The sequence below is a fragment of the Biomphalaria glabrata genome, chromosome 14, assembly GCF_947242115.1.
Source record: "Biomphalaria glabrata chromosome 14, xgBioGlab47.1, whole genome shotgun sequence".
Lineage (NCBI taxonomy): Eukaryota > Metazoa > Mollusca > Gastropoda > Planorbidae > Biomphalaria > Biomphalaria glabrata.
The window spans coordinates 6,149,730-6,177,029 of NC_074724.1; the positions used below are offsets into that span (position 1 = coordinate 6,149,730).

General features: G+C 31.8%; 2 protein-coding genes across 6 annotated transcripts in view; one reads left to right on the top strand and one right to left on the bottom strand.

Moving 5' to 3' along the window:
- Positions 1 to 16,415, top strand: part of LOC106058939 (uncharacterized) — a 45,594-nt gene extending 29,179 nt beyond the window's left edge. For 4 of the 5 annotated variants that reach the window (XM_056010758.1, XM_056010761.1, XM_056010759.1 and 1 more), the window contains 5 exons: positions 928 to 979; positions 4,025 to 4,099; positions 5,938 to 6,060; positions 7,308 to 7,403; positions 8,198 to 13,584. In XM_056010758.1, coding sequence (XP_055866733.1) covers positions 928 to 979; positions 4,025 to 4,099; positions 5,938 to 6,060; positions 7,308 to 7,403; positions 8,198 to 8,275 — 424 coding nt within the window. In that variant the 3' untranslated portion in view covers positions 8,276 to 13,584. Of the gene's footprint in view, positions 1 to 927; positions 980 to 4,024; positions 4,100 to 5,937; positions 6,061 to 7,307; positions 7,404 to 8,197; positions 13,585 to 15,933 lie in introns of those variants that run through there. The other variant, XM_056010762.1, reaches the window with a different exon arrangement.
- LOC129922866 (uncharacterized) lies at positions 13,611 to 26,649 on the bottom strand. The gene is made up of 8 exons (XM_056010777.1): positions 25,299 to 26,649; positions 23,680 to 24,000; positions 20,234 to 20,425; positions 18,637 to 18,708; positions 18,143 to 18,322; positions 17,557 to 17,622; positions 15,175 to 15,285; positions 13,611 to 14,382 (listed from the first exon to the last, which is right to left on the bottom strand). The coding sequence occupies exons 1-7, from the start codon at positions 25,360 to 25,362 to the stop codon at positions 15,221 to 15,223; spliced, it is 960 nt and encodes a 319-aa protein (XP_055866752.1). The 5' UTR covers positions 25,363 to 26,649; the 3' UTR covers positions 13,611 to 14,382; positions 15,175 to 15,220.
- Positions 26,650 to 27,300: the final 651 nt, after the last annotated feature.

Consider the following 27,300-nt stretch of genomic DNA (forward strand, 5'->3'; position numbering starts at 1 on the left):
TTAAAACACTTAATTGAAAACAAATAGTTTTCGACAAATAGTTCACGACAAATGTTTCACAAAAAAGGTTTACAACCAATGGCTTACTGACAATTCGTTCACCTGACAAAACAAGCATCAATATTTAAAAAAAAAATCGCATTTTTTAATTTTTTTTATTTGTAATTAGTATTTCGTTTTTGTATCAAACAAGGAAAAGAAATCGTACTTGAAAGATATGGTTATGTTAAAAATATCACCTTGAGAAAAATGGAGCCATGAATGAACCCCCTTTTTTTTATCGCGGTAACGGCAATATTGACACATAAACGCCAAATACCCCCTCACCACCCGATTGTTTCTCCAACTGGTCCAGATACGTGATGGGATCATAGCGTATTAAAAAAGCTAAAAACATGAAATCACGCTAAACAAAAACAGTTGATAACATATTTCTAATCACACAAATTTGTTTTTATTAGATTAGATTTGTAAATTTAATTACACAACTGACCCAGATTTAATAAAACAGTAACACTTTACGTTTTTTTATATTAAAGAAGTTTCTTCTTCTTCTTCTTCATCGTTCTCATTGTTATGTTGGAGTGTTCATATGACTAGACCAATACATGAGATGAACTGCGCAGTGGTTTCCAAATCAGGGAGCTCTCCATATAGTTTTCTTTCTATTGGGGTGATTTGGGGCCAATGTCTTATACGGGCCTCTTGGTAGAGAGAGCAGTTTTGGAGGACGTGGTCGGCATTTTCTGGTGATACTCCACATGGGCAGATTTTACTGGTTCCAATTTTGAGCTTCCGGAACATGTGTTGTCGCATTCTGTTGTGTAAAGAAGTATTTTATGTTTTTCTTGTTTTATTGATATATACATTATATTTATATAATTCATATAATATTCTATATTCATAAATATTCATATATTGTATCAGAAATAGACTAAAGCAAATGTGTCAACAAATATTCAACCGCGTGGATAATTATGTAAGTATCTTTAAAAATAGTTATTATCACTATAAGTGCTCTGAATTTTGAGCAGCTACAATAAATGCAAGTGTATTTTTTTAAAACTAATAATTATTAGAATCAACTAATTAATAGTTATGTATCTATTAAAATCTTCAAATTTCTTTAATTTATTTTATGTCGTGTGGAAATGCAATGTCAGACTGATGCGCTTTCTTGTTATAGATAACATAAAATAATGGACTGCCTGTCCTTGAAAAAGGTTCTATAAAAAAGACATAGAGGAATGAAGAAAGATGGTTGACAAATATTGTGTGGTGCCCCAACGGTCCAACAGATTAAGGGATAGGTGAGGGTGAATTTTAAATCGAAAAAAAATGGCTTCTAGACATAAGGTCTTTGGTTCAATGTGAAGATTTGGAACTGCGGGACTTTTGTGGAGCTTTGAATTTCACAAAATTATTATGGATACGTGATATTTATTTGAGAAAAGGAAATTCAGTCGCTGTGCTGGCTGTCAGGTACCTTTCTTGGCCTATTAGGGGTTACTTACGAAAATTTAGTAAACACTTATAGATAACAAATATCTTTCTAAAAGAATCCAGAAAAACATTTATCTCTTATGAAATCACAACTTTATTATTTATATAGAAACCACTCAGTAATAGCAAACACAAATCCGTCCTCTCCTATTATAACGACTAACACTGTCCAACCTTCCTGAACTGGGAGCAAGACCCACACCGACTATTGCACTCTCAAATATTAAGAAAGCTAAAATATTCAGTTCATAACTCGTGCAGGCTGTTCATATTCATAACCTTGGAGTACATAAATAAAGGGATATAACAATATCTTATCAAAATAGCTATAAAGAAGTAAAATATGCACTCTCCTCATACCTGGCCCTGACACTGACCACAGTGTAACACAACAACATTTTACATTATCTACCCGATAGATCGTAAGCTTTGAAGGCGTTTTACTTCACTCAAATATTAATATTTAAAATACATTTAAGCATACTGTTTACTTATAGCTAAGATAATGTTATTAATATCTATGTTATCTATTAATCTATTAATATCTATATTACCGGTAAAGAGTGACATAATTCACTATTTTTATGTGTCTATACATTCTATAGAATGACTATTTTCGCATCAGGCAGAGTAGAAATTATCTTACTGAGAAAGATTTTTAGAAATAAATTATAGATAAATAAGAAAAAAAAATCTCAGAATGATCAACAAGATTTCTTAAAACTAAAAATTCATTTATAGTTAGTTTAACCTATACGAAGTGTAAGTTCAATTTTAAATAATTGAATGATTCTTTAACTCAACTAATCGTGTCTGCAAAACTCTGTATCCATAATTCACCAAAACCCATGACATTCACACTATCTGCCCTATAGATTGCAAGGGCTGAATAAGGAAATAACTTTTTCTAAATACACATTAGTAAATATTATTTTGTTTAGTTTTAATTAGTCTATAATGTGAAATTAAAGAATGCAGCAGCTTTTATCTTATGTTGTATTTTACAGATGTTATTTTAAAAAAAAGTATAATTATGCCATACGCATTTCATGTGTTAATCTAGTCATGCTTTTAAACTTTTTTAAGTCATTAATTTTCCTGACTGATTCAGGCAACCTATTCCATGCACTAAAGACATTAGGGAAAAAGGAGCACTTGTACAAATTTGTGGGAAGCGTGGTCGAGAGGCCAAGTGCGCTTAAACTTGGCTTGGCTTGGCTACCTAGAAGGGGGCTCGAGGTTCGACACCCAACTCGGGCAGAGTTGTGTTTACTGAAAGGCCTAAAGGCAGCACGAAAAACCAACTCCTAGATACCCACTGGTCCACAAATGAGATTGGACCAAAAGCGCTCTGAGCATGCTATAAGCACGAAAGTAGCGCTATATAAAAGCTATAATAATAATAATAATAATAATAATATGAAATAAGAAAAGTGCCTCTATCTTTCTGTTTTCTGAGTCATACAATATGTATTGTTTTATTTATAGGAAGCAGCAATAGAGAATCTTTTCATAATACTCTTGATGGCTGCTCATTATTTTTATTTTTTTTTACACTTTTTGTGTTAAATACAATTATTAAAATCAATGTAATAATGGTTCCATGTCATTTCATCTCCGGTCACTTCATTCCCGGTCATCTCATCTTTGGTCACTTCACCTGGTCTATTTATACTCTGATCCAATGACCTGTAAAATAAAAATTATAATATTAGCACATATTTCATATATTTATTTTTATTTACACTAAAAAAGTGTGACACATTAAACAAAAATTTAAATTAATGTCATTAAAAAATATTAAAAAAAGTGACCTCTATAGACATAGAGCTAGAGTAGAATTGAATTGTATGTGTTAATCTGAACCATGACAGACAGGGATAAAGTGACCAAAGATGAAATGACCGGGGATAAAGTGACCAAAGATGAAATGACCGGGGATAAAGTGACCAAAGATGAAATGACCGGGGATAAAGTGACCAAAGATGAAATGACCGGGGATAAAGTGACCAAAGATGAAATGACCGGGGATAAAGTGACCAAAGATGAAATGACCGGGGATGAAGTAAGCGTAATCTTTGTCCATCTTATGAAATATTTCCTTCCCTTTAATTGGGCATGCAAATGGTCATAGATATTATTATGTGATGTTTTGCAATATATTTATATTATACTCTTCTTATTCGTTCTCATTTGACATGTCCGAGAGTTCAGATCAGTAATCTTATATCTGAGATGAACTGCGCAGTGGTTTCCAGATCAGGCAGTTCTCCGTATTGTTTTTTTTTTTTTTTTTTTTTTTATAATATACTGATTCTGTAGAGCAAATATCGATTATTTTAATATTCAGTAACATCTGTTTGACAAGCCTAACACTGTAACATACACAATTATCAATCTTTTAACGAAAGAAAATATTGATGAATAATTTAAAAATGTATTATTGATATTTATTTCTATCTACGATTCTTTCTTTTTCGAAACAAAGTCATTAAAAGTCTTTTCTTAATCTTGTTTCCAGGGTAAACATTCAAATAGAACAACAACCTCAATCTTATCAACAGACACAGAAAATGAAACGGATACAGAGCTTGAGGTTATAAGTAATGTCATTGCATTCATCTTCATTATCATCATATGTTTTCCCTTGACTATCGTCGTATGCTCGGAAAGTTCGCCTAACAAAATCCCTCCACTTTTCCAGTTCCTGTTCTTAGCAGATGTTAATAGAGAGGCCCTTCCATTCTTTGTCGTCATCTAGCCAGCTTTTCTTTGGACGACACTTTCTTCATGCTCCCTATGCAGTACTTTGAAGAATGTCTTTTGATAGTGACTTTTGACATGCAATTTGACGAAACAAGTTGAGATTTCCTACTTTTTACCAGCGAAAGCGCTTACTGCATTGCATTAAAAAAAAAAAAAAAAAAAAAAAAACTTATATTAACTCATTTTATCTTTCTGTCTATCTGTCTCTGTCTGTCTGGTAAAAAGTGTGTAAACATTATTTCTCCTAACACCCATTCTCAGATCAAACTTTGGACAATTAATCATTGACATAGACAAGACGTGAATCAGTTTAAAAAAGTAACCAATTAGACAATTAATTACTGGTAATTAATTATTTTTGTTTCTTAGCAACAAAAGAAACTTGGACTTCAGTATTTACTGATATGGCTCCATTTGTTGGGTTTAGTCGCTTTATATAATTGTTAACGCTATTTCCCTCTTATGCATTCTCCGATCACGTTAAAACCTCAAACAATTATTGTACCTAACAAAACATGAATCGATAAACAAAAATACTCAATTAGTCAATTAATTATAGCAATTATTTTTTTTTTATATCAAATAACGGAAGAAACATGTACATTATTTGTAGATTTTGGTTTAAGTACAGAGTTTTTCCCCTTTAGATAAGCTTGCCTAGAGAAATGGGTAAGCCTTGTTTGAAAATAATTCACATGCACTTACATTTCATGTGCAAACAACCCATTGCAATGCGTCAAATGAAAAACTTTTCATTAGAAATATTAGCAACAAAGTCATACCTGATGTCCTTTGTGGAAATTAATAATTTCTTCCTTGAGATTTCATTTCTTCTCACTACCTTGCCTATGACAGCCGATACTGGAAAGCGTGGTCGAGAGGCTAAATACACTTGTATTTACTGAGCTCCCAAAGGCAGCACGGAAAAACCTTCTTCCAGATACCCCCTCCTTTCCTCCCCCCCCCCCCCCGATCCACAACTGAGATTGGACCCTAGTGCTCTGGGCATGCTTAGAGCATGAAAGTAGCGCTATATATATATTTTTATGTTACTACTTTGATACCGAAAATCGGAAAGTTTTGTTTTCTTATTTTTAATTACTTCTAAGAACTGTCTGTAATAATTTTAATAATTGAGATAATTGATGCAGCAATATGTTAATGCAGCTTTGCGCAAACTTTCCCGTATATAGTATATGGTTGTGATATTCTTCTTTAATTTATTTTTAAAAAATGTTTTTTTCTCATTCATGCATCAGTTGAACATTCACCATTATGCTCCAAGGCAACCCTGCACTTTCACACAGTTCTTCAGAGCATTAAATAAATATTGGCTTGAGTGTATGAGTTTGACTGAATGAATATATATACTTCTAGAATAACATGGCAATTATCCAAGTGATAAAAATAACTTTTTTTTAATACGTATAATCTGTGGGCACACCTGATTTTTGTAGGTGTCCGCGGGCAGCATAAACACTATGGCAGGCCGCATGTGGCCCGCTTATCGTAATTTACCCACCCCTGGTCTGGATCTATAAGATTAAATGACATGACAGATATGTATATATATATATATATATATATATATATATATATATATATATATATATATATATATATATATATATATATATATATATATATATATATATATAATGCTTGTAGGTTTTATTAGATCAATCTGTACGAGTAAGTCGATTGAGGAAGCACCCAGAAACATCAAGGAACGCACCTTTGCCTGTTCAGTCTTTTTCTACTTCAGAAATCAATTTTCGTCATGATGGCAATGTAAGTTGTGATTTAGATTTTGTTTACAATGAGCAACTGGAAATTCAAAATGCATTAACTAAACATTAATGACTTTGATGTGAAACAAAAAAAAAAAGCCATGCTTGTTTACATAGCGAAAGTGTGCGCAGTCATTTTAGCGTTTAAAATTGTATCTCTATTTGTATTTATTGGGTGGATGTTATATAGGGTACTAGCCGGATATGACCCGCCGCATCTACTGGTTTTAAGATCTATGTTAAACACGAAGAATGTTCGCTTCATTTTTTTTTTTTGCCACAAAAATGAAAGTAGAGTGTGACAATGGGTCTACCCGTTCAGCCAACATATTTATATGAAATATAAAATACTTTGAAAACGGATTTATCCAATTTGTTTTAAAAATTAGATTAGTTACTTTTCGTCTTATTTTAGGGCCCTCGGTAGTGGTTGGGGCATTAAGCGTACCCTACGGTCTCCGACATGATCTAAAGAACATTTATTGCAAGTTTTATCTAAATTGGTCAAACGGATTTTAATTTCTCTGCGGGACATACATGCATACATACATAAATACATGCTTTCTACTTACATTATAGAAGATTAGACTGGGAATTATATATAAATAATAATAATAATAATAATAATAATAATCTTTATTATCCGTACGGAAATTTGTCTTACAATTTGTGCATTACACCAAACAAAAAACATTATAACTATAAGAAACCAAAGTGTACATTCACAAAAGACTCACTCATAATTTACATGTGACAAAGTTTATACCAGATTGTTCTTATTTAATGATTTAATTGTGGTAATTACCAAATAAAGATGTACTAATACGAAAAGACATTCAAACTGTTCTCCCCACATAAACACACGTCTTTATCGTCTCGCGTCTCTCATTCGTCGTCCCTTCAACTATCCCCCTTGTCCCTTATACTAATATAATTACGCCAGACCAGCTGATGGTTTCATCAACGTACACCACCCAAAAACAACCGCCTTTACTTTTCCACAATGTCAGGTACCCATTAGAGCTGGGTGGACTCAGAGGCGCACAAATATCCCTAAATTATAAATCCCAGTCCTCACCAGGATTTTAAACCGGTACCCGCTGAGCCACCGCGCATCCTTTGGAATTATGTAAGTTTAATTATAGTACTTATTGCAGACCTAAGAAAGTTTTTAAGGTGCATTTTTAATTTTATAAAACACATTGAATTCTTAGGTTTTTTTTTTCGTATGAAGTGTTTTTGTTTCAGCCTGAGTCAGTCGTAAAACTTCATTCTGAAGAAACATTGCAACCAATATCAAACACAGGGCCTATTTGTTCGACAGACATGACGATCGATCCGCAGGTAAACACTTTTTAAATAAGTTTGCATAACATAAAACTGTGTATGATATAAATTGAGAACGAGCAGAAACACACTATCTTAAAACACAGTGTCATTTGTACACGGCGACGCTTTCCATACACTTTAAATGACAACTTGTGACGTCATTGTTTTTATTAGTCGGCACATTTTTAGTCTAATTAATAGGAATTTCAATCCAAAAAAGTGCATAATATTATATATTTATATATTGATGGAAAAAGAGAGAGAGGGAGAGGAATTCGGTTAATAGACCCGCCAATTAATCTGACCAGGTAATTATTTTTACCCTAATAGTAAATCATAGTATATAGATGTAATTTTACGCGCTTATTCATATTGAAATTCCGCTTAATTGGACCAAAAAAACAACAACAACCTAAAAACGAATAATAAAAAATGAGAAGCCTGAGTAGTGTTCACAATATATCTTTTTTTGAAGCGCTGCTGTACCGGTCATTTGTCACGCTTGCCCGGCGTAATTAGTGTCAGCTGCCTACATACACAATTGCCCTAAGTCAGTACCACAAAATTATATAAGCATATATGTTATCTGCTATAAATAAATAAAAAATAGATTTATAAAATAGTATAGGTTTGAAATTAATATAAAAATTAATTGTATATAATTAAAAAAATTCCTGGCATGTAATTACCAAAAACAATTTCAAAGATATATAAGTGCAACTTTTTAAAAGAAAATACAGTAAGGTATTAGGTTTTTTTTTCTCTGTGTTGCTCATATATACTACCATGTTAAAACTTATTATTTTCAGACATTACATAAAGACCTAAAAGTAACTTTGAAAAATCAAGATTTTATGAGGAGTGCATGTAACCTAATCGTCGAGTAAAGGATGCTCTGACATTGCATATTTACTCAAGATAAAATGTTTACGAATAAATCAGAAATACTTTTGGTCATTATATATGGGGCGCGGTGGCTGAGTGGTTAAGCGCTCGCCTTTTGAACTTGAGGTCCTGGGTTCGAACCTGGATGGGGGCTGGGATTAAGAATTTCAGGATTTTTAGGGCGTCCCTGAGTCCTCCCAACTGTATTGGGTACCTGACTTTAGTTGGGGAAAGTAAATTCGGTTGCTCGTTGTGCTGGCCACATGACATGCTGCTCGTTAACCGTTGGCCAAAGAAACAGATGACCTTAACATCATCTGCCTCATAGATCGCAAGGTCTGAAAGGGAAACTTTTTTTTTATTATACAGGATTCTGATAATTTAAATCTCTAAAACTTCGTGTAATTGCAGAAATTGAATATTTTATTTTTGAATATGTTAATAAATTATTTTATGTAAGAATAGTTTTACCAGACGTCCGACAAAAAGATTACATGTCCCGATCGTGCTGTCCAGCCGGTATTTACCTAAAATGTGAAAATGTCCGGCTCTTTACTGTTGTTCAATCAGTGCTGCCCATTGCTTAGAGCTCCTAAGAATGTGAAAATGTTTCCTTTGTATTCCCGGACATAATGTCAAATAATGTGCTGATAAATGCAAAGTAAGAAGATAAGAGAAATACACTATACATCGACAGAGAAAGGTATTCTCACAAAGTACATTTTGAAGACAAGTCCCTTGCTTAGAAAACTACCCCTATCATAACTACAATGATGAGCTACTGAAAAAAGTCCTTTCTTCTAAGAAATATATGTAATAAATGTGTTTTTCAGCCTATGATTTACTTTATGTTTAATTAAATATAATTCAAGATTTTAAGTTTACTTTGTTTTATTTGTGTCCTCTTTTTTTAATGACTTTGTCCTCTTTTTACTCCTGCTTTGGGTTTTGTAGATAACCCTATGTATGTTTTTTTTGTTGTTATTTTCATGCATACTTCTAATTTTAAGGAACTATATTTGTATAACTAAAATAAATCTCTTATGCTTTACAAGCCATTACATTAGATAGGGTATTGAATGCCCGTGCGCAGCTCTTCTTGATGTCCATCAAAAATGATAAATTTCACCATAATAATCTCTCTTTCCGGCAAAATTGTTTATAATTTCATCAAAATCACATTTTATCCAACAGTTCTTGTTAAATGAACGAAAGTAGTGTGTCGTATTTTTTTTTATCGTTTATATCAAAAAATTCCTAATTAACTTTAGTTTTTAAAAATTTGCTCGTATATAGACACACTCTTTTTGTGTGTTAACACTGAATCTTCATCTATTTCGTCTGACATCTTGTTCTTTTGGCTAATACGTTTTAGAGGTTCTGCTATAAGTTTCATATCTAAGCATATGTGTTCAGCAAATCTAATACTGACTTCACCTATGCCTTCCCAGCAACTGGCTAAAAATAACTTTAATGTTTTCTACTTACATGTGTAGTTCTGAATAGACAATTGAAGTTATTGAAAGTAGATTTTTGTGTAGCTGAGAACATTAAAAGATTGCATAATAAATTATCTTTCAGCCCATTATGTCTAAGCCAAAGTTTGTCTCCAATCATTTGCATAAATTTCAGCGCCATGATTCTGCTTAGTGACAATGAATTTTACTTCGCCAGATGTACTATTAAAAATAATCGAAAAATATTTGGCTTGTTTTTTTTTTGTTTTGTTTTTTTGGATGATTTTTTTTTCATGACAAAACCGAAATGAAATTAAGTACGTATTTAATCTGAAAATAAGTTTAGCTCGAAGCCACTATTTTCTAAGGAGTGGATTCGACTTAGACAGTAATTTCTCAATTCCAACAAATTGCCTCCATTTTTGTCCTTCCAATTCTTCCTCCAGATTCTGATTTAACTGAAACAAATTATGTCCACGAATCTCTTTGTGACGATATAGGCCGAAGGATTGTATTAATAAGTTGATAAATTCATATGGAATGAAGAAAGAAACATCTCTCTGTATTTTCTTAAAACTTCTTTAATGATACTTATCCAACTTTCACATAAAATTAACTTCTCAATTCAATAACAACTTGACTTGAAACTTCATAAATAAAACTTAAAAAGATATATAAAACTTCACTTAGTATAACTTCAACTTCAACTAATAAAACTTTACTTAATGGACCCGCTAATATCACAAAACTTATTACTAATCGAGGACTGAGCGAGGACCATCGCTCTACAAGAACTACTACTATGCGAGGACCCCGTCTAACTGACTTTCCCCTTATTTATACTTTCTTTGATCGTACGTTCCAGAATCATGGAACCTTCTCAGATAATTATTTAAGTAACTTTGACCTTCTAAAAGCTGACTTGTGCTATTTTTTCCCTTAACCCTTTTCTTTGATTGGATATCTAAAATTAACTTGTTTACGCTGGACACTTGCACTGGTTTGAACTCGCTTCTAGAAACTTGTCGAAATAGGTAACAGATTCAACTCGTGACACTCTTCATGTAGTCTTTTCACTTTTTTTCTCTTTCTTGTTAGAATAAACCTTGACCATTGCTGTCAATACTGTCCTTTACACGTAGACATATTTCAAAATCTCTCCAAAATAGTTTGGCTTAATGTGAACTCTGCCGGTCTCATGGTTTTCAACTTTCGATGATAATCACCACTTGTTTAATCCATTTTGTTAGATTTACAAATTCAGATGTAACATATTTGATCTAGTTAGAACTAAAAAGAGTATTTAGAAAAAGCGAAAAAAATAAATGTCTTTCTTTTTGGCAAGTAAAGAAACCCATTTTCTTAAAACTTTCTCGCTTTATTTTAAATAAGCTGATCTACAGTTTAAATGCCATTTAGAAACAATAGAGGAGATTAACTAATTAGGTAAATAATAAATCTTTAATACAGTGGCTTGTGTTTGTACAATGTTTAATTTCTACTGAGAAAGATTATCTTAAGTTTGATGCCCCCTTATCACTTGATGCCCTCTTGCGGCCCGCACCACCAGCACATAGCTTGCTACGCCTCTGCAGGCCACTTACTTGTTAAATATATTGATCACGTTTGTTTTAAAAGGGATAAATTCATTAAGGATGTATATAAGTGGAATATAATTTAAATTATAAATAATAAGCCCTCCCAAAAATTCACCGGTGACGTGCAATTTAAAATAATAGAAATCAGCTAAACATTAAAACAAAGGGAAAAGGCTTTTCCTTAAGGCCGTCCATAAGAGATTGATCCTTGGTACTTAACAAAACCATTAATTTAAAAAATCGTTCAATAACATCTATTATTGTAATTAATAAGATAAGTTTATAACATTAATAAATCTCCAGTCGTAATTCGGCCTAAAAATAATATAGTGCTGGCAAGACTTGCGATACGTACACTTGTTTTCTGTTTGTATTGGTGCAGATAGACTTGTGGTTGTTGATTGTTTGTAGTTCTTAGCAACTATAATTCATGCTGAAAATACCTGCCTGAGAAGTGAACTATTAAAGGGGCCTATTTTAAGTTTGTGTATCCATACTAACTGTTTTTGTAACCTTGATACAATTTTATTTAAAGGAAATATTTTTTCATGACATAGAATAAAATTGAAATAATACTTTAAAGATTATCCAAAATGAGTTTCCGAAATTTGTTTTTACATGTCATGATGTCGAACGTTAAAATGCCGAGGGGTCCTAAAATGCTCAAGATCCCCGAGCCCCCCAATCCTTGGCTACACCCCTGCTGTATAATATAGCATGAGTTGTTTGGGAACCAATGTTTCCTCTTTTGAAGTAGTCTCCATGTTCCTTTTCTGCTAATGTGGACGTTTCTTATCCCTCTCTCTGATGTCAAATAGAAAAGTCTGCATGTGAGTCTCCTATGTTATACATTGTTTCATTTTAATTCCCTAAGAACTTTTACTGCACTATAATTTTAAATTTGTAACTGCGATTTTATTCATTAATTTATTCATTATATAACAATGTAAAAATAATATTTGAATGCCCATTATGTCATATACAGATTTTTACAAATACCACAATATTTAAAATGTATTGCTCTATGGAGTAGTGGGTGCTCATTTTTAGTTGTTGATCTGATTGACTTTAAAAATAAGTTAATGGCCAGCTATTTTTTTTTATTAAACTTACCTTTACATAGAGGGCGCGGTGGCTGAGCGGTAAAGCGCTTGGCTTCCGTACTAAAGGTCCTGGGTTCGAATCCTGGTGAAGACTGGGATTTTTATTTCGGGCGCCCAGCTCTAATGGGTACCTGACATTAGTTGGGGAAAAGTAAAGGCGGTTGGTCGTTGTGCTGGCCACATGACACCCACGTTAACCGTAGGCCACAGAATCAGTTGACCTATACATCATCTGTCCTATAGACTGAAAGGGGAAACTTTACTTTTTTTTTTTACCTTTACATATCCCTTAGTCTGTTTGACTGTTGGGGTACCAAACAAGACTGGTCGACCGTCTTTCTCCATTCCTCCCTGTCTTTTGCCTTGTTTCTTATATAATACAGACGTTACTTCAAAAAAAGAAGATGATTACGTCCTACGCGTCATGCATTCAGTCATGCATGTTAACCAATGACTTAAATTCTGCCAAGTCACAGGTTTTCCTGGCTAGCTCGGGCAACCCTTTCAAAGCTCTAGTAGCGCTAGGAAAGATGGACAATTTGTACAAATTTGTCCTAGCATATGGGATGAGGAATGTGTCTTTATCTTTGTGTCTTTCAGAGTATTTTATTAGATTTTGTTTCTGTATTTGAAGATTATGGTTCAGTGTTTTATGTATAATTGCTACTTTACTTTCTGTCACTGTGACTTGAGATTAGCACGGGAAACACTTGTACATTGCATTTATCCATTGTTTAACTCTTTCTCTCCGTAATTATTTTCTCGTTTCGATAGTATGATTTCTTTAGTTTATTTGTATTACACTATCCTGGGCAGCCACGGGAAATACTGAATTCCTCATTAATCTTCGGACTCGAAAACAAGCCTTACTCTTTTATCCTGTTATGATTAAACTTCAATAACTTTTTGTTATAAGAAAATGTACTAAATGGTATTAAGCTGTAAGAAAAAGCATGTTCTTTTTACACAACACAAATTAAAGTTTATACATTCAAAAACAATCTAGTTTAATGGGGAGTCAAGTTAGCATCGTCAATTAGGAGAGAAAGAGTTAATGCACGAATGAACAGTTTTTCTTTTTTTCTGTACACATTTTTGTAATTTCTTTGTTTTGATCATGATGTTTTATGTATATTAAAGAGTTACAATAGCATGAGAAGAAAATTACGTTTATTCTTTTTTTTTTGAAACAACTAAATTAAGTTTGTTTTCAATTTAATTCTCTCGAATATTAATATTTCTATCAATACAATTGAAGATTAAATAAAACATGTTTCAGCTCATGGTCTCATATAAAATCTGGACTTAATAACATGTTCACTTACATCATTTAACAAAGAGAGAGAGAGAGAGAGTAACTGAATAACTCATTGAACAACTCTATACATTTTTCATTCATTAAATAACTTATTGTTACAAATTAAGGAACAAGAGAGAATATACAATCCAACTGACTTTATATAATATGCAACAAATGTTTTTATTAGTACGAATATTTATAATTATTGATACCAAAATGTGAGTATTATAAAAGTCTTTTTTCAGAAATGTGATCAAACTGAGTGAAAATACCAACCGCCTTTACTTTTTCCCAAATAAATGTCAGGTACCTGTTTAAGGTGACTGGATTTAGTCCGCCTTAAAAATTCTCACTAATCTCTCACTTATCTGTATTCAAGGTTCTCCTTCAGGGTGGGGTAAGTTGAAGCTCCGTTGTGTTGTAGCCAGTTGCTGGTGCCCTGCAGGTAGGCAGGCACTAGTGTGATAAATATAGGGATGCCACGCGGTGGGCTTACTCCCGTAGTAGGTGCAGACCGGTCCTGGGACCTCAGCCTGGAATGCCGTCAGTTCTGGTCGAGGGTGATGAGTGACTCACCCTCAACGGGAATGTGTGGAGAGCTGCTGGGGTCTACCTTAAGGCAACAAAACACGCCAGCCCTGATGTAGGAGGCTATGAGATGAGAGGTGAGAGGAGCCTGAATTATTAAACCATACAGGCTGGTTGGCGAGGGGCGCGTCCTTGGTAGGAGCGTCTCCCTCAGACTAACTAAAATACATGTTAACGACATTTCACTAGGTCTAATAATAATTGCTATACAAATAATATAATAATAATATTACGAATACGTATATAAATGTACATGGCAGGGGCATAAAAACATAATTATATCTACCATTGAAACATTTTCGTCGTCTTCATGATTTAGTATTAAAGTATTTCATAAGCTCTATGTAGCTTTTTGATCGGACATTTTTTTAACTTTAGTTGCGTAACTCTTTCTCGTTTTAAAATTTATCAAAACATTTTTTTTTACTTGCATCAATTACACAATGTCTTTAAAAACAAGTTACGAACCTAGCTGTCCTGTTGAAAATAATAGTTAGGCCTATGCACAAAAAAATATTAAATAATACTAAAACCCTCAAAGTTGTAAAATCTGCCTTATGTAAACTTTGATCATTAACACACTTGGGAAAAATCGGAATAAGAAGTCTTTTTCGTAAAATTCCCCGCTGCCGATTCGATCGTAAATATGTAATTAAAAAAAAAAAAATTGCAATAGAAGCTAGGAAAGTAATAACATGTTAAATGTGTGTAGGGGATTAGAGGAATATGTGTATTTGTGTAGGGGATTAGAGGAATATGTGTATTTGTGTAGGGGATTTTGTGATGGTGAATGAATGAATTAGTCAGGGCATATTTAAAATATAAGTAAAATAAATTAATGAATAGAAACCTTACAGTAAACACTCTATTTTCCGTACAAGAGCCCAATTTTGGGCCCCTATTAGTCGTAGACCTGGAGCAACGAACCCCGTAGTGCCATTGTTGCTACGCTACTGTTACTGATATCTGTGGACAGAATTTTAGACTTAAGTTTTAAGTCTAAGTATCTGTAGGGGGCAGAATGATATCTTGTTTCCCTCTTATTACATTGGAATATTTTTCCATTCAATGCTTAATTTACTTTTTAAAATATGGTGAATATTTTCAAGCACTTTCATAAGAAAAAGTAATTAGATTACAATGGTATTTATCTACTCGTTTGTGTATGTCTGTGTGCTGTGTTTGTGCCTATATGATATACAGAATATAAGACACAGATAATATAACATTAAAAATGTTAATTTAAGAAATGTATTTCGTGTACAAAATTTTTATAATATTAAAAGTTTAAAGCAGTAAAATGTATAAAACATACTCACCTTATTGGTTTGGGAAATGTCAAACATCGGAAGTTTATTTTTCTTATTGTCTCGTAGTTCAATTATTTCGGATTAAATTTTTTATTTATATGCATACAATTGAATATAGTCCAAGCACAATTCTATAAATTCTTAGCGCCTATGAGCTTCTACAAAAATATTATTTTTAATCATACGAAGACGGCGACGATAAATGAGACGGTGGTATTACATGTAAAACAACAAATAGTAACTGCTTGTGTGGGCTGGTTCACATGTTTGTTAAAAGCTGTACATTTTTCGTTTGTCCCCTCAGAGTTGAAGATAATCTACTTTCTAATCTGTTCCTCCCATAAGACGACAGGGGAAGGCTGAGGGCAGGATATGAACCCGGGGCCATCGAAACGACCATACGACAGTCCAGGGCGAACAATGAATGACCTTGTCCAAACCTCTGCTTTGACGACAAGTGATGTCTGTTGGCATGGTAACAATAGTCAACCGCACAACCAGGCAGCTATGCATAGTTTTTGATTGTGATATGTACCCCTGACCATGTAATAAATATTTTCATACAAATAGTTATACAAATATTTTTATTGGTATTAGTTATTTTTTAAAGATTATATAATTATAGATGTAGCTTCTGATAATTTGAATTTTAAGTCAATTCATAAAAAAAAACACTGTGTACACTTCTGCAATGTACAGTATCAATAAGTTATTAAAGAGAGTAGTATTATGTAAAATGGTTCATGTTCTCCTTTTTGTTTTCTGTCCTACTTTGGGAGTGCAGATGTAGGTTAATCCGTTTTTCATAGAGGAAAATAAAACATAAATATTTCTATCTTTGAATTTCATTAGCATCTTTGAGAAATAAATGTTTTTAATATTTACATTTGTCTACTATGAGATAATAAGGATAAAGGTATTAATTTAAAAAAAAAAAAAACAACTAATACAAATAATAATTAGCTCAATTTACTTAGATTTTCTAGGTTTGATAAGTACGAAATGTTAGGGTCTAAAATCTACATTGCATTTGAGTTACATTAATCAGCATTTAACAGTTGTTTTTTTTTCGAACAAAAAATTCTAAACATTTACAATTGATCTGTAGTCAGTGTAGCTTCTTCCCATGTGCCTTGTTGCAATCGCTTTTGAATGTGTCAGTGAAACCCAACTAAGAACAGAAGGTTAATAATCTTTCCTACAAACCTTACTCGTAGAATTTAAACGTACATTACATATGCATACAATGATAACACATATTTATTTTATTGTCATCACTCAATCCAGTCGTATATTTAAACTTAGACTTACCTGCTGTTAAAAAATTAAAACCGTCATCAGATGGCCATCAGTTCTTAAAAGTAGTTTCAAGTAAAGAAATATGATATGTGGAATTAAACTGGAGACTAGCGGACGAAAAAAGGTAGTGGGAAAATCTAAAACTCCATAAAGGAATTCAATGAAAAGACTCACATAACTTTAATCTTTGCACACATTTTAACATCCCTGTTCCTAAATCCGAGTTTAAATCAAAAGTCTACCAAGTTTCATTATAATTTGATATATATTATAAAACATTTTGTGAAGTAAATTTTTCATATTTTTTCATTGAATAAACGATTCGGAACAATTTTAGTATTTAAGTATTCCTTTTTTTATTTTATTATTTGTTAAACAAAAATTTCTTGTATTTAGGTTTATGGTCAATTTAAAATCTAACTATATTTGTTCAATATTTTTTATTATACAAAGATCTTCTAAACCTCATACATTGTATACACATAAACGTACTTGTGCTTGTAGTTAGTATGGTTGTAAGCATTCTCATTTTACATGTTTTTATTTGTGTATATTTCCATATTAGAAAATATTGAATAGCTTTTTTTAATGTTTACAATATACTTATGAACATTTGATAAATACTCACAAGTTGTCCTACTGCACACCTGTATTAATGTACCTCTCATTGATGTTTCTACAGGACATATAAATTCTACGAAACAAACAAATTAAAAGTAAACACAGAATAACATATAACTGTAAAATAAAAACCTATGCCATTTACTTTTAATGTAAACAAAAATAAAACACTAGCCGAGAATATTCACCGTATGTTACTTACTATTCAGTGAATGATTTGTCGCGTGAATCATTTGTTGGTAATCCAATGTCAGCCATTGGTCGTGTGAACAAATGATCGGTGAATTAGTTGTCTGTTAACAATATGTCGCGAAAACCATTTGTCAGGTAAACAAAATGTCGAGTAAATTGATTGTCGTGGAAATGCCCCTTCTACCCCAGTTTGTTGTTTGAGCATATTGAGATAATGTCTATCTATGCAAGCATATGTTTGTTACTAGTTGATTTATCAAACATAATAAAATCCGCTTTGGTAAAAACCTTTTGATAATTTGAATATTTGAAATACATTGCACAGTAAATTAATAATTGAAGACACTTTTATAAGTATATTACACACATGTCTAGAAAATTATTTTAAAAAGTTCAAATACCTATAGAACAAACTGTGTTTGCATATGCAAGTCTCATGGTGTTATCAGAAATGCTGTACCAAACATCACATATCGATTCAAAGTAATTTGTACTAGGTCTATAGATGTAGGAGCAATTCACAAGACTAAGCTGGTCAAGAATAGTTGCTGGGCAGTTAAACAAAGAAATATGACGTTTAGCTGTAGGAAAATACATTGAACACAGATAATATATATTTCAACATGAATTTCTGTACGTTCATCTAAAGCTCAAATACTAAGAAACAACTATACATTTTAACTACATTAAATAAATAATTTTTATATGATTTTAAATTATATAAAAATAAACAAGCTCGATATATAAAGTAGAAATTAGACATAATTAAGAGCCTAGATTGTAAACATATCTAAGCAATTATCAAGAGCTTGTATTTAATTTCTATTATGTAAATTAAGATTTAATTATGTTCATTTTTTTTGCTAGCGTAAAGTATTTATTACAAAAAACTTACGCTTTAATCTAATTCTGTAATTTTCTGTGTAATTTTTCTCAGCTTGAACGTCTTCAGCCACGCAAAGAAACACTAAAACAACAATTACCAGCTGTGTTTCATTTAATTTTAAGAAATTTATAAAATTATCAAAATAAATTAAATTAGAATAATTGTTTACAACTCTCTCTGTCTGGTAAAAATTGTGTACACGTTAATTCTCCCATACCCAATTTTGATGAAACATAAATTTCCACAATTATTTCTTGTACCTGACGTAGCAAGAATCAATAAAAGAAATAGACAATTTGTTAGTTATCTCGAACAAAGGAAAGAAGTTCTACTTGACTGATAAGATGGTATATGATGAATTTGTCCTCTTTATTGTTTATAGAAACAAAGTTTGTAAATAACTATAAAACCTGGCCTAGTGGTTACCGTATTGGATTGAGGAGGTTAAGAAGGATTTAGCGCACGAGTTCAAATTTAGGTCCATCACCTTTTTGTTAAAAATTATAAATACTTTTAAAAATCGATCACCCAGATATCTTGCTCTACCCTTGTTTTACTGGTCAAGATAAGTGATAGAATCATAACATACTTAGAAAACTAAAAGCATAAAACTGCGCTTAAAAATGATAAAATTATTTCTAGTAGCACATATTTGTTATTGTTTGTCTAGATCAGTGTTTTCCAAACTTAAGCATAAACGAAACATTTCGCACGGTACGCTTTGGTGTTGTTGTTTTTTTTTTTTACATTTTTAAAAAGGGGGGGGGGAATATTTCCTAATTGTTTAAATAAAAAAAAAATAGTATTGACTTTATTCTAAATGTTACGTTATTATTTAATTCAAGTATAAAACTTTACCAAAATACAGACAAGCATTAGAAAAATCAAGGTTTGATCACTTTGACGGCATTGAGGCTATGAAAAGCATAACTCTTTGGTACCAATATTTATTTCCAAAATCTGGTGTCACTTTTGAGTTGATTCTGTGACTGTACACTGTCTTTTGTTTTAACGAAATATGAAAATGATAATTAACAAATAGATTGTAGGAAACGAAAGTAAGTAACTATGCTTTTTTTAAGAATCTGGTGCTTTTCTTTAGACAAACCACACCATCATTATTTTAAATTAGTTAAATGTACAGCAGTTCAAAGTTCATAGTGATTTTATTTTATTATAGTTTTTTTTTTTCTCTTTTTTGAGAACAGCTAATTATTTTGAAATCTGATCTGTATTTACTAAGGAATTGATACATCTGTATACCAAAACAGGTTTCATCGTACTTGAGCTAACAGTTAGGCGAGACATTCGGCCGGGTCTGGGTCAGTGGTTCGAGTCCACCTTGTCTATATTTACCCTATTTGCTTCACTTTCTCCTCTTAATAATGTTAAGGTCTAAGTGCTGCTATTATTATATGCTACATACCGTTTTAATTCATATTTGTGTTTTAGCACTAAAAGTATGAAAAATCATTTCAAAAGTCATGGCTATTATTATTTTTATTATTATTATTATTTATTAGAACGGAACTAATTAAACTATGTAATTAAACCATTTAAAAAATATATATTTAACTTAATGGTAAGATGTGAGTTTATGACATACCTTGTAAAGGATTATCTACAACAAATATTAGATCAGAATTATTTGAAATCAGTTCAGTGATATCGTTACTTAAGTTAAGCCAGCTGTACAAGACATTTGCAGACTTTGAATTTTTCAACTTACAGGAACAATTGACAGTTTCTCCTTCTTCTATTTCTCTAGGGCAGTCTTTCATTTCTATAAAACTTTTCGCTACAATTACAAAGAGATAGGATTAGTCCATTTCTTATTAAATAATGTAAAAAAAAATTTAATACATAATCAGCCAAAGTCGAGTCTCTGTCAATAATCTATGTTTTCTCCTTACATTTCTATTGCCAATTCAATAAAATTTAAAAAAATAATTAAACACCATTTGAATAACATTTATTATATTTTGATTTATATTGTATTGTTTCCATTGTTGCCCAGACTGCCCCATGCCACCAGGGCCGGTTCTAACAATAGTGAGGCCCTATGCGAAACTGATTGCGCTAGGCCCAGTCTGGGTGGGAATAAGCGTAATAAGTGACAATTAAGATTTTGTATTAGAAAAAAAATTGACTTTGAATTTTATTTATTCTTTACTAAGAACAAAATTGCGATCAAATTAACTTTAATTTACGAACTTTGCAACCTATGGCATATGTATTTGCCAGTGACTATAAAAGTAATTAAAGAATTGTAACTTCTGATTAAGGTAAAAAACTTGCCCAATTATTACATTTTATTTCTTAAAAACTGACAATGCCTTTTTTTATCGTGCGTAGGATTGGCGTTTTACGTATTGAATGACACCCAGAAAACGACAATTTTGTCTATTTTTCAGCAGATTTCAATTAATTCAGATTTCCATGACTTTTTAGTATGTATTCTACAATTTAATAATTACACCTAGAATTAGCGCGGGGACTATGAAAGCGCGGGGCCCACTGCGACCGTTGCCGTGGCCTAAGATGGCCCTGCATGCCATATTCTGTCGAAAGCTTTATTGAAATCAATAAAGACATGAAAAAAGTTATGTTGGTGTTTGAGGTATTTCTCAGTGTATTCTTAAGTTGACGAAATTTTCTGTTGTTCTGCGACATAGTCTAAAACCCTCTCAAGGAATTTTGTGGAAAATAAAACCGATTTGTTCATTAAAAAGAAAAGATGGCCCATATATTTAAATTAAGGATTTGATGTTATCTGCTTAAAATGTCTTCAAACAATAATATATAAAAAAATCCAAAGTTCATTTATAACTGACAACTTTTGTTCAATAGGCATGCTTATAACTTTGTTTTGTTACAGGTCCATAATTTAAAAGTCAAAAAAACAAAAAAGTTCAGAAGAGGGAGGAGACATTAAGTAGCGCAATTAGATTTTTTAGGATGAAAATATAAATTGTGATGTCTAGTCCCAAAGTTATTTATACAATAGAAAAATATAAGTTTGAGTAAATGTTTGGAAAAGGCGTCCAGGAAAAAAAAATTGGGTTCAGAATTAATCTTAATTGTTACTCTTATTTCTTATGAATTCTAAACATTCCAAGTATTTTTTTCACATAATTATGACATTTTCATGCGCTAATACATAGACTCGGTCGCCATATTTGACTATTCTATTTTAAAACGTCATGTTTTAACTTGAAAAGGGTAGGGGTCAGTAGAGTGAAAACCATTTATAATGCAAGAGTTATCTTATTGCTAATGATTACATTTAGCATTAAAGAATAGTTGTGGGACGATTCGATACACGAATGTAATTTATAGCAAATATAACATATATTAGTGACAGATTGTTTTGTAAAATAACATTGGTAATTTTATCCCTAAAATACAATTTTTGGTTTCCTCCCACTCAAAGGGTTGCAGTAGATGCTATCGGCCTCAGAAACATACCACTAAGTTGGCCAATATACCTTATCGAAGCGGCAGAATTTAAAAAAAAATAATATAGACATTCAACTAATTGTGTTTACTATATTTTCTACATAAAAATTCAAATAAAAAAACGTTAACTCAAACTCTATGGTGACATCACAAGGTCCTCAGGTCTCACAAAGACATTCCTTCAGGGACAATTACCAGAGTTGAACAGGAAGACAGACCAATGGGACGAAAGGCCTGTCAGTGAATGAATTATATTCAAGGCAATAGACAGAGAGGAATAGAGAATGACGTTTGAATGATTTTGTGTTGTGCCCCAACTTTCTAACAGACTAATGACACGGTAAAGATAAAGGTAAAACTCTTACCTTAACCAACTATCAGTCACGTCAAAAAAATCTCGATTTTTAAGTTTATTCTACTATAGTCGCTTCTCTAAGCTAGTTGCGTCTCTTACACTAACACAGGTAAAATACACTCATAGAGAGAATTCAAGATTTTCTAAACTTTTGTTTAAGATAAATTGTTATTGCTTTTAGAAATGGGCTAGAGAAGACTCTGAAATTTCGGAATTAAATAACTCTTTTGGGAAAAAAAAATTCAATGCCACTGACTAGCTTGGTTAAAATTAAAATAGTCTCTAAGCTTTTTGATCAATTCCAAAGATTAAGTAGGAAGGTACTATTAAACACGATTACACACACCCGGTTGCGACAGGCAAATTTCGCTATATATATATATACACTAGCCTGTCTTCGTCAAGGCGATTCTATATAATGCTCTCACAGGTACTTGACGTTTTGGCGCAGCCAATTTTAACTTATCCGTTTTGTAGTCAGCGTTTCTGACTCAGCCGTTTTAGCGCTAGAAGTTTCTACGATAATTTATTTAAAACAAAAATTGATTCTTGTATACAATTGAATATACTAGCATATATTCTCCTCCTCATTAATCGCGAACTATGATGACTAACTGGTCATGACGTATGTGAAGGGGTATGTCTTGTCAATGATAGATATCAGGTTTGAAACCTGCCCGCAGTTATCCCCGCGCTATCATGTAGGAGGTTAAGGTTTGATTGTAATAATCCAAAATTCTATGGGTATATTCGAAACATGTAAAACATACAAAACATGAAATACTAGATTTCTTCTTTAGAACATCATGTTGTCATGTTTTACCAAGCTCAATAAATTATAGACCAGATGTTTCAAACACACACGCTGACATTCACCAGTGTTATCTTTTTTAAAATTTTCTTTGGATGGAAATACTTTATAAATGCAACATTTACGTGTGCACTAAAAATTGTATCAAATTTTTAAAAATCATTATTTCATGTGTTGTTTTTTTTTTTTTTTGACAATTTTAAAACCCACGAACACAATTATAATAATAGACAAAAATAATTATTGACATCGTATGATGAACGCATATTTTGTGACTACAACATTTAGCGCCAAAACGTCTCACACCAATACAGGCTGCAATGTTCAGATTCACTACAACAAGAAAAATAGGTCTTTTCACTCATTTGCCCAAACTAAATACACCAAAGGCTTTCACTTTTTGAATGTGTATATTTAGTTTACTTACAATAAACTTTAAATTGGCAAGGCTCCGGAGCTGGTTTAAAAAATCCATAATCATATTCAATAGACCAATTACCCGAAGAATTAGCATTGCTAAAAAAAACAGTTATATTGTATTCTTCGTGATCGATTTTTATTATTGTTACTGCTACGTTGTCTAGTATTTTTTGACAATTTATTGGATGTCTCTCACACAGCGAGATAAGTTTACTGTTATGGTTTATTAGTAATCTGGCGTTTATGATTTGTTTTGGTTTCCAGGTCACACTTAATATTGAAATGTCACCTTCTTCAGTGTCATAGCATATTAGAATATCCTCTTGAGCTGAAAGTAGAAATATGTACACAAGACTAAACAAAAAAATAGTAATTCTCTCATTCATTATTACATGGAAACAAATGATAGAACTCTGTCTTAATAATATAAATTAAAATAATAATAACAATAATCTTTTTTTTCACCGCGAAGAAATTTGTATTACAATGGTGCATTACAAATAAAAGTTGGATGTTATAATTAAATATAAAAATAAACAAATGGTATATTTGTTGTGTTTTTTTTTTTACTTAGTGAACTCTTTCTTTCGATAAGTCATAATACTTTTTTATCTTTAATACATTTTTGAACACTTCTTTGCCTTATTGAAATTTTATCATCATTATTTTCATGCATACAATAGTTCTAGTCATGCTTTTCATTTTGTATTAGGAACTAAAAGTAATGAACATTAAATGGATACTTTACCAACATATAGTCTATATATATGCCATGTACTACCATGAAAACTACAACTGTAGGCCTTTGTTACAGTAATTTTTAAAATGCAACACACATTGAATGTTATGTCCTCTTGGAGAGTCGGACCATATAATGATCTATCTTACTACCATTAAAAACATACTCTAAACACAATAAAACCCGAATTACAGTCAATCCAGTTATGGACTTACGACGTTATTCCATTTTTTTTCAAGCAAAACGGATTGTTTGTCTGCCCTAATATCGATAAACTCACCACATTCATATTGCTGTTAAAATGCCATCTATAACTGAAAATAAAATTAAGACTTTCATACCATTGAGAGTCAGGATTACAACATTTTCTTACTCACTAAGAACTACATAGGAGCCTAATTCATAAAGCGCTGAGTGTGTGTGTCTTTGTGTTTTAGTATGTATTGTTTTATAGTTTCCGTCTATATTTTCTTAGTTAGCCTATAGTAGTACTACTGAATCGATAAATGGTAGTCCATTAGTTTGGACTATTGAAGTAATCGAGTTCAAGTTCTGAATAAAGTTTCTGTTTTGCCTATTATTGATCACAAATCAGCACAAGTTAAATCTAAACTTTAAATCTTAATAGGTATTTGAACTTTAGCGAAGCGCTTTAGGAAAAACAATTTGATGGGTTAATTGATTTCGTTGTATTATTGCCCTTGCTTAAAATAAGAGAATGTTTGCATTATAAGGCTGTAAACTAAGATTTGCATTTCTCTATATAATAATTTTTTTTTTTTTTAGAAATCTAATACAACCCCTTTTAGTAACCTGCCAACATAATAACAACGCTATAACACTATGTATTTTTTAACATAAATCTTAAGCATAAATGTTATAATTACCTAAAAAAACAACTAATTTTGATATAAGCACAATTATTTTATATATTCGATTCATAGTAAGCATGTAAATATTTATCCGTGAATAAAAAAAAAATGAGTTGAGAAGAAAAACATGTTTCAAGTTACAGATACATTGTTAAAAACTTTCACCCTTATTTGACAAGTTTAAGTCCTATTGTTCAATACCATATACTTAAAAAAAATAGTGTGCTGATTGCTTTTTTCCGGACTAAATGACATTTCTTTCAAAGAATGAATCATAAGTTATAACGTGTTTTACATTCTCTGATCCCTCATTGTAATGAGGTCACAGACAATGTCTTCCACTAGGTTCGTACTTATATACAGATCTGAATGTTCAATTATATCATTTTTTAACTATAAACATTGTAATTATTTAATTACATTAATATCAAATTAAAGTTAAGAAATTTTACTAACATAGTTTCATATAGGCAATTACGCTTATTATTGAGGTTTCCAAAAAGTTTCCATTGACATTATAGGTCTTAGGGTCTATACATCATCAGAAGGCCATAAACACGCCTTAACCATCATTGACAGTGCTACCAGATATCTTGAAGTGACTCCTTTGAGAACCATATCAACAAAAACAAGTTCACAAAGCATTGATTCGTTCCTCAGTAAATTTGTATTTCTCAGAACCCTCTTATCAGAAAAAAAAAGTTACTTCAAATCTAATTTCAGAATGCTTAGAACATCTAATTGTTATTGAACACATCTTTACATCAAAGTACACACCCTCCGTATTAGTTAGCGTTTCAATCAAACATCAGAAATATGATTTTCAAAACTTCAATGGATCATCCATCAGATTGGCATATCTATTTGCCAACGATTTTATTCTCTTTTTAAGAAACACCAGATAAAATTGCAGGTTTTCCCCGTTTTCAAATTATATTCAGAGGTAATCGAATTCAAGCAGCAACGAGAAGCTTATGCAACTTATTAGTAAATATCAAGATTAGATTACAAGCAAGCCTTGTAGAACTAATTTGAAAGAACATGATATTATATTGGATACAGATAAAGGATTGAAAGCTCAACATTATCCAGTACCAATACTTGACCGATAAGAGGTTGAACAAGAAATTAGTGAATTATTGTAACTTGGAATAATTAAAAGATCCACTTTTTCATATTATGTCCGATTGTGTGTGTTATCAAGTCAGATGGTAAAACCAGTTTGTGTTGTGACAATAGAGTGATCAACAGTCACACAAAGCTTGATGAAGAACCTTTACCGAATCCAAAAGATCTTGTTTTTTTTTAAACTAAAGAACTCATTCATTTTTTCTTAATGTCATTTAGTAAGAGTATTTTGGTTGATACCATTGATACCATTGAGTGAAAGATGTCAACATTTTACTGCATTTAAGACACATAATGGATTATACCAATGGAAAGGCATGATTTATGGACTAATAAAATTCTTGATCAATGTTACGGTCTTAGCGCGGCATGGCGTGAATGACTAATGGTGCGATATTGGGTATTGATTGGAAGGGATGTTAAAAAGTGGAATCTGAAAGATGTCGAGATGAAGAGAGTTGAAAGTATTGTGATAATGTTATTTCGTAATAATATTTAAGAATTTCTAACTTGATACTGAGAGTGTCTGCTTACTTGTGAAATGTCTTGTGTCGTAACATTCAACTTAATTAAGTCTGAAAAAACGTCTCTCGCATATAGCCACACTAAAATTTGATAATGCTACCAGAACATAATCTTGGACATCATTCTTTTTCTCTCAAAGCAGTATTTAGCATTCACAAATATTTAGATAGTATTTAGAACAGAATCACCTGGTGGCATTCTAGCTGATATCTTATTATTTTTTTTAACCTTAAGATTTCAAAAAGGTCCTTGTTTGAGAAGTTACAAGGTTTCTGAAGAAATTGTGACAAACTGTAGACTTACCCGTTATTTCGCTCCAGCCGAAATTTGTTTTTGTCAATGTTGCAATGAGCACTATCGAGAT